The sequence below is a fragment of the Ipomoea nil genome, unplaced genomic scaffold (genome assembly GCF_001879475.1).
Source record: "Ipomoea nil cultivar Tokyo-kokei standard unplaced genomic scaffold, Asagao_1.1 scaffold2957, whole genome shotgun sequence".
NCBI classification, from domain to species: Eukaryota; Viridiplantae; Streptophyta; class Magnoliopsida; order Solanales; family Convolvulaceae; genus Ipomoea; species Ipomoea nil.
This window is the reverse complement of record NW_017619385.1, coordinates 1843664-1855383: the sequence shown is the minus strand read 5'-3', so window position 1 is coordinate 1855383 and position 11720 is coordinate 1843664. Positions and strand designations below refer to the sequence as shown.

Below are 11720 nucleotides of genomic sequence, written 5' to 3'. Positions count from 1 at the left end.
TGAAACATAAAAAATTAGATAAAATAATTTGAATAATACTATATTCATAAATACGTTTTAATTTAATTTTTTTAGTTAGATCAACTTTAAGTTTTACTAAATTAATTCGAATACATGAAGTATAATATAAACTTGTATATTACATTAATTGAATGATTCATAAAAAGTAGACTAAAAGAATATTTAATTTGTTAATTAAATAATTTATAAAAGTAGACTAAAAAATATTTATCTTGGGAAGGAATGAAAGAGATAAAATAAACAAGTGAAGATAAGAAAAAGGTTGTTAATGAGATTTGAACATATGACCATAGGTCATCTTAACATAAAATAATAAAGTTTAACAAACTAAGCTACTCAAACAATTAATAATTTAAATATAAATATTTATTTTAGGAAAAATGACACTTTCTTCCCCTGAGTTATATACTTATAGCACTTTTCCCCCTAAATTATTTAAGTGGCTCTTTTTACCCCTAAAATATTAAATGGACATATTTATCCTTAAAATAAATATTTAAAATAAATATTTCATTTATTTTTCTTCTCCAACAAATTATTACTATAATTTGGTTCAAACCAAACAGATATTATAGCACCAAATCAAAATATTCCAATTACAATTTATAATCAAAATGCGATATTTAGAGTTTATTAAAATCGCGAACTAGAATGGTCGGTTCATGTTTCGAACTGAAAAAATAAAATACATTTATTGTTGAGTTTAGACTATTTTAAAATAAAGACGGTTCAAAATCGCGAACCAGATCCGGAACCGTCGGTTCACGGTTCATGATCCAGTTTTTTTTATTCTTAAATTTAATAAATTGAAATCTAAATATTGGGTTCTAGATCTGAATTATAACCGAAAACTTTTAATTCGATTGCTATAGTGTTCGGTTCAGTTCGAACCGAACCGTGGTAATCGCTACATATACACAATAATTTGTTGGAGAAGTAAAATAAATAAAATTTTTACTTTAAGGGTAGAAATGTCAATTTAATATATTAGGGGAAAAAATCACCACTTTTAAAATAATTGAGGGGGCTAATGTGCTTTCATAAATAATTGAGAGGGAAAAAGTGCTATAAATATATAACTTAGGGGGAAAAAGTACCATTTTCCCTTTATTTTATATAACATCTAATGTGTATATATATATATATATATATATATATATATATATATATATATATATATATATATAAGGGTGGGTTGGGGGAGTGGGGACAACTACCCCCACACTAGCTCCGTCTCTGCCGAGTGGTCTGACTCAAATAATCCAATAAATATAGAATAATAATAAGAAATAAGGACAAAGACAATGAATGTACGTAAAATTAAATATTGGTGTCACGGAGACAAGATTATATTAAGGCTTATGTCAAGCTATTACAAGAGAATTAGATGATCCAATGAGATAAAGACGAGTGCTTTTATACTAAGTCATGCTCCAATTGCTTCCGGAGTAGTTCCGGGAGAAAAGGGCTGATAGTTTGAGCCTCCTTGACCAAATCTCACGCCTCCACTACGTGCACTATAACCATCCATGAAGCTGCGGAGGCCGAAGGTGTTGTAACAAGACAAGGATGCATTAAATGAGAGAGGAAAAATTCTGTTACAACATGGTAAATATATTGCAGATACGCTAATTTGCCGTTTGAGAGGATTAGGAGTTAGAAATATGTTACAATATATATATATATATATATATATATATATATATATATATATATATATATATTTTGAAAGAGAAAGTTTAATTCATTAAATTAGAAGCAAGAATGTCAACAAGAAAAGCAGGTGGTTCATCCAATCACTCACTGCAACCTGACACAGAAAAAGCCTCCCTAGCAACAGCGTGGGCAGCACAATTCGCAGATCGCTTAACATGACAGAACTGTACATCCTCAATCTCATATGCCAAGCTCTTTACATCATCAACTAAATACTTTTATATACTGATTTGTGATGCGTTCTATGTGTTAAAATTCAGAAATTCCATAATTTCGACTTGATTTAAGATCATTTTCAGATGGTCGAAAATTCCATAATTTCCAGCAGTGTGTAATTATCTTAGTTATTATTCGTATTGTGAAAAATATAATATAGATGAAATACAATTAAGAATAAATCAATGTAATTATGTAAATTCTCTCTATAAGTTTATTTGAATATGCATATAATTAGAGATTATATTAACTATACAAAATTTTAATTTTAATTTTAATTGTAATTTTGTATTCTATAAAAATAATAAATACTTGACTAATGGAAGCTCAAAAATATTATTATATTAAACAATTTAAAATATTTTAATTTTTTTATTTTTTATTTATAATTATAATAACATAATTTTTTTCCCGTGCATCGCGCAGGTGAATTACTAATTAATATATATAGTAAGGGAATCACAGGGAGATTAGGATATGAAGTTATAATCTCACTCAAATACATAGAGTCCTAATACTCCCCCTCAAACACAGGGTAAACTAGGACATAGAGGCATAATTTAACAGTTTCATTTGAGGTGAAATGAAATTGAATAACATTTCACATATTTGAGTGTATATTGTACAATGAAGTTGTAATTATATCAAAATGATCATGTAGTTGTGTTTGAATAAAACTATATGTATATAAAATAAAACAAAATAATATTTTCACATATTTGAGTCTATAAATATCGAATGAAACTATAGTTATATCGAAATGAAACTACAGCTGTGTTGAACCGAAAATGCAGTGCATACAAAATGAAACTGAATAACAGAGTTATTTTTTGCAGAAGGGTGCGTAACAGAGGGAAACAGATGCCATTTTTTTTTTATTAAACAAAACGATGTCGTTTTGATGGGCGTTGCATAATCGATTATGCACCACAGTGCACGATATAATTTGCCGGATAGGATGTTAGATTTTAAGTTTAAAAAAAAATAAATTATTTCCCAAAAAAAATAAAATAAATTATAATATAAAATTTCAAGCATTCAAAAATCAAAATTACAAATTTTCAAGCATTCTATTAAAACGACAACCAAATATCCATTTTTTTTTTTAAAAATACAAATTTAAAATTTAAAATTCAGACAAATTTAAATTATAACTTTTCATTCATCTTCAACGCAATGTTGAACTTGTGATTGTGACGCCGTGAAGAACAAATCTGACTTGAACAATAAAAAGACGGAAAGTCATAAGCGACAATTGAGAAAGAAAGACCTAAAATCCTAAGCTAAGTGTATAAAAATTAGAAATTAAAATTGAATTTTAATTTTAGAATTGGGTTACACTCGCCATAGGACACCAAGAAGCAAACACCATGGTAATACCTAATAGCTGAACCATTGCTCCAACAAGTTCAATTCTCCATCAGAGTATCTTACATTACAGAATGCAGTTTCCATTCCTCTAATCCAGTGACAAACTACATCAACTTCCATCTCAACTTCACTATGCAAGAGATCCTAACCAATCAGATTTCCTTATTCTATATTTCTTCTGTAAAAATATCCTCTATAGTATTGATTTCCCTGATAGTTGAAAGTTGTTTAAGTTATCCTCTTCATCTACCAATAGTCAAGAGACAATTTAAAATCTCGAAAGCTAAATCAGTTAAAATGCATACCTTCTTCTGGCTGCCACAACAATTTGATGACATTGCCCGTAACTTTCCAGAAGGGAAATTCTTAAAACTTTGTTGTTCCATACGCTCATTCTGAGTTTCTGGGCATCCTATGTGTGCAATCATGTGTTGAAGAACTATTTTAGATTACCAATAGTCATTGCAAGAGCAGCGTCCTCCTCTAAAATGGTGAAAGCGGGTGCGATCTCTAATAACTACTGCCCTGTTGTAGACCCCAGACAAAATCTTGGCAAAGTTGTGGCAGTCAACGCAAATCCGGAGGTCTTTAGCAACTCTAATTGTTGTGCCGGGTGGAGTTGAGAGAACACCAAAAGCTATTGCCAACTTCTCGCTGTGATAAGACAATGTAAACCTCTTTTCTTCCACCTCCGTGTTGTGCAGCTCTGATGTTATTTCAGCGACATATCCTGCAATTTTAAGTTGCCTATTAATCTCGTCCAGCATTTCATAAACCTCGGTCATCCTAGGATGTGAAACATCGTCCGCAATGAATTCATGTATTTCGCCCTTCATTTCAATGGTACTGCAAGCCGGGGTTGTATGGATTCCATTTTCTTTCATCAATTTCCTCAAGTTCACTACCTTCTCCCAATCACCCACTGAAGAATACATATTCAATAATAGCACATAATCTCCGGCTTCTTGTGCCTTGAGCTCAATCAGATGTTCAACAACTCGTTCACCGAGGGCAGGGTTGCGATGAATTCTACAAGCTCCCAGAAGTGTCCTCCAGATTGTTGCATCCGGCTTGACTCTCATCGACTCTACAAACTCATACGCCTCTTCAAGTAGACCGGCACGGCCCATGAGATCAACCATACACCCATAGTGATGAACATTAGGCAAAATCCTAAATTCCCTGCTCATTCTATCAAACAACATGCGCCCCTCGTCCAAAAGGCCAGAGTGACTGCAAGCAGAGAGAACCCCCGTGAAAGTCTGATCATCTGGCGCCACGCCTGCTCTCTGCATCTGTTTAAAAGCCTCAATAGCATCTCTACCATAGCCATTACTTGCCAAACCCGAAACCATGGCACTCCAAGACACAACATCTTTCCTAGGCATGTTTCGAAACACCTCGTAGGCCTTCTCCACACACCCACAACGCGAATACATTGTTATAAGCATATTAGAAACATTCATTGCATCCCCATAAGCATGTTCTACGATATATTGATGAACTCTTTCCCCAAACTCCAATGTGTTTAGCTGTGCACAACCCTGAAGTACCAGCAGACAAGTAACATCATCTGGCTGGCAACCATTAGAACTCTGCATCATATCAAACACACCCAAGGCATCACGACGGCGGCGATTTTTCATGTAGCAAGTAATCAATGTGTTCCAAGCAACAGTGTCTTTCACAGGAATTTCATCAAACACTTTGCAGGCGTCACCGTACTTCTTACAATACGAGTAAAAGTCCATCAACCCAGTGAGCAATAAACTATCAGATTGATGCCCATCTCTCAGAGCCTGAGCGTGAACCTGCATCCCTCCAAACAAACACCCAATCTTTACAATACATTTAATTACAAACGACAATGACGAAGAGACAGGACAAATACCCAAAGAAAGCATTTCTCGATACAGCTCCAAACCTTCTTCCGCTAAATTTCCCATTGCATAAGCCCTGATCATAGTGTTGTAAGATGACACATTGCGCCTTGGCAATTCATCGAACACTCTCCGGGCATAACCCAAATCCTGAAACGGCGGGAGCGAGAGGCGGGACAAGAAAGCCGAGAAAACCAGGTGGTTACGAAGGAGACAAGTGCGCAGGAGGTAGGCATGGATTTGGAGAAGATGGCAACGTTGGGTACTCGATTTCACCAGTGAAATAACGATTTCTTCATTTGAGGAGCCGAGGCTTGTCGACGAAGATGGCGAAGAAGGAGGAGACAGCGAGCGATGGTGGTCCTGAAGTTGCGTTGTTACTGCTAAGGTTAAGCGAGGAAGAGATGAAGGGTTGATTTTCTCACGAAGAGAAGAGTGAGAACGGATTGACTTCATCATTGCTGCGTAAGAAATCAGAGATGGCGAAAAACTGCAAATCATTAGGAATTGTAGAGGGAGGCAGCTCGCTCGCTCAGTCTAGGTTGATTCATTCCCTCTCCTTCTTTCAATTGCATATGCTGATTCTTCGGGAAAATGACTGAAATGTGAAGATAGAAGTATACATTTCTTAAAATGTGACTTTGCTAAAAGTTAGACAAAAATATAAAAAGCACATTTGGGAGATGCGTTTGATGTCAGAATTGGCCAAATAAAAAACGCAAGTCCCACTTGCCTTATGTTTGTTTGTTTGTTTTTTTTTTTTTTTTCTTTAATGGTTGCCGGCAACCAGCAACACCCAGCTCTTGATTCATGGTGCTCTTCGGCAATTCGAGAAGAGCTACAAAGCTTCTGATGAAAATCCTTTCAGTTTTTCCAGATATTCCAATCTGTCTATGTGCATCAAATCCAAATGCTCGAGAAGTTGCAGTCGATAAAGGGACTTCTCCGTGGCAACACGAGTCACCTGTTTCTCCAGTGAGAAGGCCACTGGTTGCAAATTTGACACCAAATACTACCAAATAAATGTAAAAGCAATGAATAACATGAAAGGGAAAGGGAAAGGATCACAAGCATGGCAAAGAAACAAAGGAGGAGACCATGGTCTTTCCTGTGGCCCTTTGGTTCGTCTCGCTTTGATGCACGCCATACTGCAGTTGCAATGCCTGAAACCAACATAGATACCAGCTAGGAATATAGTCATTATAGCGAGTACTCTAATTGGCCATTTGAATAGCTAGCAAGGTTGGTCAGCATCAAACTTTCTTGTATACTGCATTCAATTCTTTGTTGTGATAATAATATTGTACCTTTAGTCGAACGAAGTCTCTAATGGTAGAGACAACTCTCCTTGTTCCCATGCTGTCAATGGATACATGTGTTTTCTTTTTTGTCATTTAACTTGATTCCCACTAAATTAAATTAAACTCATACTTGTTTGGTGCTTTCATCCATGGCCTCCTTTGTTTCTTTGCCATGCTTGTGATCCTTTCCCTTTCCCTTTAATTTCATGGTTGTTCATTGCTTTTACATTTATTTGGTAGTATCAGTGGCCTTCTCGGCTTCTCCTTTGCTGGAGAAACCGGTGACCGGTGTTGCCGGCGGAGAAGCTGCTTTATCGACTGCAACTTCTCGAGCATTTAGATTTGATGCACATAGACAGATTGAAATATCTGAAAAAACTGAAAGGATTTTCATCAGCAGCTTTGTAGCTCTTCTCGAATTGCCGGAGAGCATCATGAATCAAGAGCTAGGCGTTGCTGATTGCCGGCGACCATTAAAAAAAAACAAAAAAACAAAAAAAAAAACAAAACAAAACAAAACAAAACGCTTGCGTTTTTTATTTGACCAATTCTGACATCAAACGCATCTCTCGAACGTGCTTTTCATATTTTTGTCAACTTTTAGTAGAGTCACATTTTGAGAAATGTATGCTTCTACCTTCACATTTCAGTCATTTCCCCCTGATTCTTCTCCTTCTCCTACTGCTCCTTCTTACTCTAATCTCCATTTGAGTTCTCTAACATTTATATATGTTATAGATATAGAAAATTCTCCATTGCTTCTGGGTTTGACCTTGCAAGTTAGGGAAGTTTACCATCTTATCATTCTTTCGTGATGTTTTACAAATAATAGCTATTTTTATTAGCGGATTGGGTTGACGGAATTGATTAGCTGATATTATTAGCTGATTATAAAAAGATATTTGGTAAATTAGCTTACATAACTGGTGCAAAAAAATTTTTAGGGTACATAATTTATTTTTTCAAAAAATTTATCAAAAAAAATATTTTTGAGCAATTTTTTTATATTACAAAAAATTAATTGAAAAGTCATATTGACTATTTAACCAAGTTAAACAAGCCAAAACTAACTGATAACTATCTATGTTATCAAACTGAGCCAAAATTAATTAATGCAAAAGAGCAAGTTTCCCTCATAGCTTAACTTTTTAAAGTGACAAATTGTACTGGGGACCATGGGCTATGTAGCAACTATGAAATAAAGACACAATATCATTTTAATTACATTTCAATTTTATTTGAAAGTACACTTTATTTTTCACTCATACTCGTTTCATTATAGTAATGCTAATGTATCATTTTAATTATATTTTAAGAACTTTGTTTTTTAGTTACTATATACACTATACATTTTCAATTTTTGTTACTGCAGTATTAACTTTCATCAATGTTTCAGTGATAAAATACCCACTTGCCAATGGCAGCTATCGAGTTCAGAAGCCTAAATCTCCTAAATCCTGTTAGGTCGGTCAATCTCCGTCCATCTTGCAATTCAATTTCACCCAACTAATTCTGATTTGTTCCGAGAGGCATAAAGATTAACTTAAAAAAAATTGTCATTTGTGGGAATCAAATTTAAAGTTGTCACTTGTGAGAATCAAATTTAAAATATCGTAAGGATCGTTCCAACAAAAAGTTCATTACCACATGAATTACCCTTTGGATTTAAAGAATATAATTGGTACTTTGTGTTGTATTATTAATTACTCCGTGTAGCAAACACATAATCTTGCAATTACAAAACCCAACAAAACATACTAGTCCTAAGAAACCACTTTTAATGCATAATAATTAACATAATTGAAACCAAAATACAAAAGATAATAATGAAATAGGAGATCAGAAATGAACACTTTATTATTGTCTCCAATTATTATAATTATTATAATTCTTCAGCTGATAAAGCATGCCGATGTTGCAGTAAATTCTCAGAACTCAATGGAGCTATGAAGTATTACTTCATACTTCTTCTTCTCAGCAATTCTTTTTTGTATGAAATAGCATTGTCTTTGTCCTCCTTGTGTATGTCATGGTTTTCAATCAACTGCTCATGCAGTTGATCACAAAACTTATCATGATCGCTTCGAACACCCTATATATACAATTCAAAAATATATATTAATATGTATATAAAATTTAATTTAATGTAATAAAGTCCGGTTGCCCTACACCTTAACCCGACAGGATTGTGAGGGGTAAATCATAATGGCTCAAGCGGTCTTTAAGTGGAAGGATTAATGTCTGCTGCTAGGGCTTGATCTCAAGTCCTTACCGACTGAATTGTGAGGGGTAAATCATGATGACTCAACGGTCCCAACGGTCTTTAAGTGGGGGACCAGTGCCTGCGGTTAGGACTCAATCCCGAGGGGCTCAATCCCGAGGGGCTCAATCCCGAGTCCTTACCCCTTAATCCGGCCACCACTTGATGAGCACTAATTGAGTTACCCGAGGGCCCTACACCCTAACCCGACTGGATTGTGAGGGGTAAATCATGATGCTAACTAGGGAGTCCTTGTCCCTCAATCCAGCCACCACCCGATGAGGACTAATTGAGTTACCCAAAGTTCCAGAAATGATTTTCGGGTATCAGGATGAGTTGGAAAGCACCTAACCCGAGGGTTTCAAGTGCTAATTAATATCGGATGATTACAACAAGATAAATATAAATAATATTAAGGTAAAAAAAAAAGAAGAAAAAAAAAAAGAAGAAAAAAGTATGAACTCAACTGGTTTTGTGTCTGACTTTGAGTGTCCGTGGTGGATGAAAGGCTGTTTTTGCAGTTGTTGGGATGACATCTTCTTGTCTTCTAAAGTTGTGATATAATAATATAATGTTGGATTTTGTATGCCTTTCTAATTTTCTCAGGTGAATAAATAAATGAATGAATGGAAGAGAGAAGAACAAGGGAAAATTGCGCCACACCAAAGAATCCCTATACTCATGGAATACATTTTAACAATAATTTTAATTTGGCCTTCCTTTTTTTATCATCCACAAATCATAATATTGAGGCACTTGTAATGATACACTATTCCGGATCATCACATTTGCATTTCTTAAGCAATTTGCAGGAGATGAGTTATAGAATTAGTATTTTATTAATCGATGCATGGAAAAAATTATATTATTGAGAATTTAAATAAAAAAAGTTTTTAAAAAATATTAATTTTTACAATATAATAAGAAAAAATATTTAATGCACCGTACCATCGATGTATAGGTGCTATACACTAGCTGTTAATTATAATGCGACCCCTCATTACAATGAAAAGGCATTATTGATCGAACCCTTTTTTGCAAATAATTTTGAATTGTTATAATTATTTATTTATATAAATAATGACTATTTTCTTTTTTTGAGTAAATTTAAACATTAATAGAACTCATTTCCTTATATGATTGTAAAATATATAGAATTAGGGTTATACTAAAAAATATAAAACAAGACTTACTTTTTACATAACATTTTTCTCTATTCTCACAAACTTCAATTACGATTTAAAAATTATGTATTGACATTATTATTCTCACCTATATATATAGCATTTGCCTTATAGTGAAGGTATATGATTATTTTGATATAATATATGAGATTTGATTATATAAAATATTTCAAGAAAACTCATAATGACTAATATTCTACTGATCGAAAATCCTCCTAGGATGTTTTACATTAACAAAATAAGATATAATATACACTTGGGCATATGCTTATTGTTTAAATCTTCGATTTTCCTAGCTAGTTATTCTTGTACTAAAATGATTTACTATTTTACATTTTAAAGAGAAAATTACACTTTTGATCCTGTGACTATTGTGGTCTTGTTAATTTGAGTACTTGACTTTAAAAACTATCAATTTAATCCCGTAACTATGCATTTTTAACATATTTGGCCCTCCCGGACAAATATTACCGAAAAAACGTAATTCTTTTAAAATTGTTTATTCATGGGGGCAAAATGGTCATTTTAAGCTAAATGTTCTTTTTCTTCTTCTTCCTTGTTGCACCAGCGGAAAAACAAAACTCAGGCAACCCACCGGAAAAGCAAAACCAAGGCAACCCACCGGAAAACCCATCATTGAATGATTTTGTCAAAGGGAAAACAAAACCCAAGCAATAAATGAGGGAAAGAAATGCACAAATCTACATCTCTGTCAATGAACTGGATAAGCGATCACAATAAAACCCAGGCCACCGCTGATAACGCTTGAGACTGCAACTGCCGGACCAAACAAGAACCACCTGAGATATTTATCATTTCCAAACTCCGAAATCTGTCGTGTTCGTATGTTTCGGGAGCCATGGGCCTACCAGAGAATCAAGTGAGAGAAATTGTTGGCGGGCTCGAACGCAGCGGGCTCGAACGACCCAATTTCATAACGTAAGACTACCGCTACCTTCTGAATGTCCCAAGGTGTTCTAGAAACTCGTTAATTGTTGTTGGGCAAGCAATCCTCAAAAACGGCCACACTTTGAAACAATCGTAACAATTCTTGAAAGTTATGCAGAGTCACCCAAGCGCGATCCAGACTTCTTTTCATCGTACGAGCAGCAGGTGGGTGTTGGGAAAAATTAGTTGGGCAAGGAAGAAGCAAAATATACAAAATATACCCTCTTGCAGAAAACAAGAACAAATAATCCCCTTTTCTTAATCCGTGGGTGGTTTTGTTTTTCTGCAGGCGCAACAAAGAAGAAGAAGAACATTTAGCTTAAAATGATCATTTTGTCCACATGAATAAATAATTTTAAAGGAATTATGTTTTTCTGGCAACATTTGGCCGGCAATTTGGCTGGGAGGACCAAATGTGTTAAAATTACATAGTTAGGAACTAAATTGATAGTTTTTAAAATCAAGTACTTAAATTAACAAGACCACAATAATCACAGGACTAAAAGTGAAATTTTCTCCATTTAAAATGATCAATGAACAAATCAAACGTCAATGAAATAATGTACTCTATTTCTATAATTTCCCCCATTCTTTTTCTAAGGTTTTTTTTTAATGTTTTATTATTTGTAATCATATTTAAATTCTCGAAGAGATGCCGACAATTTTCTCTTGAATTCTCAGAGAACATGAAAGAATAAGAACTCCGAATAAAACTATCAAATTCAAAGGAATTCACTCCGGATATATAAGTGTCTATCTCATTCTTTTTCAAAGATTTTTGTTTTCCTGTTATAATATTTGTGGTCATATATTTAAATTGTCC

At 34.1% G+C, this 11720-nt stretch overlaps 1 protein-coding gene across 3 annotated transcripts; it reads right to left on the bottom strand.

The window, feature by feature from the left end:
- Nucleotides 1-3096: 3096 nt before the first annotated feature.
- LOC109162598 (pentatricopeptide repeat-containing protein At3g47530-like) lies at nt 3097-5786 on the bottom strand. Of its 3 annotated transcripts, none has more exons than XM_019311275.1 (2): nt 3630-5786; nt 3097-3167 (listed from the first exon to the last, which is right to left on the bottom strand). In XM_019311275.1, exon 1 carries the CDS (start codon nt 5703-5705, stop codon nt 3774-3776), a length of 1932 nt encoding a protein of 643 aa, XP_019166820.1. In that variant the 5' UTR covers nt 5706-5786; the 3' UTR covers nt 3097-3167; nt 3630-3773. The 3 variants fall into 3 exon arrangements, with proteins under 3 accessions (XP_019166820.1, XP_019166821.1, XP_019166819.1); XM_019311276.1 differs by having other exon boundaries at nt 3155-3171; XM_019311274.1 differs by lacking the exon at nt 3097-3167 and adding an exon at nt 3244-3534.
- Nucleotides 5787-11720: the final 5934 nt, after the last annotated feature.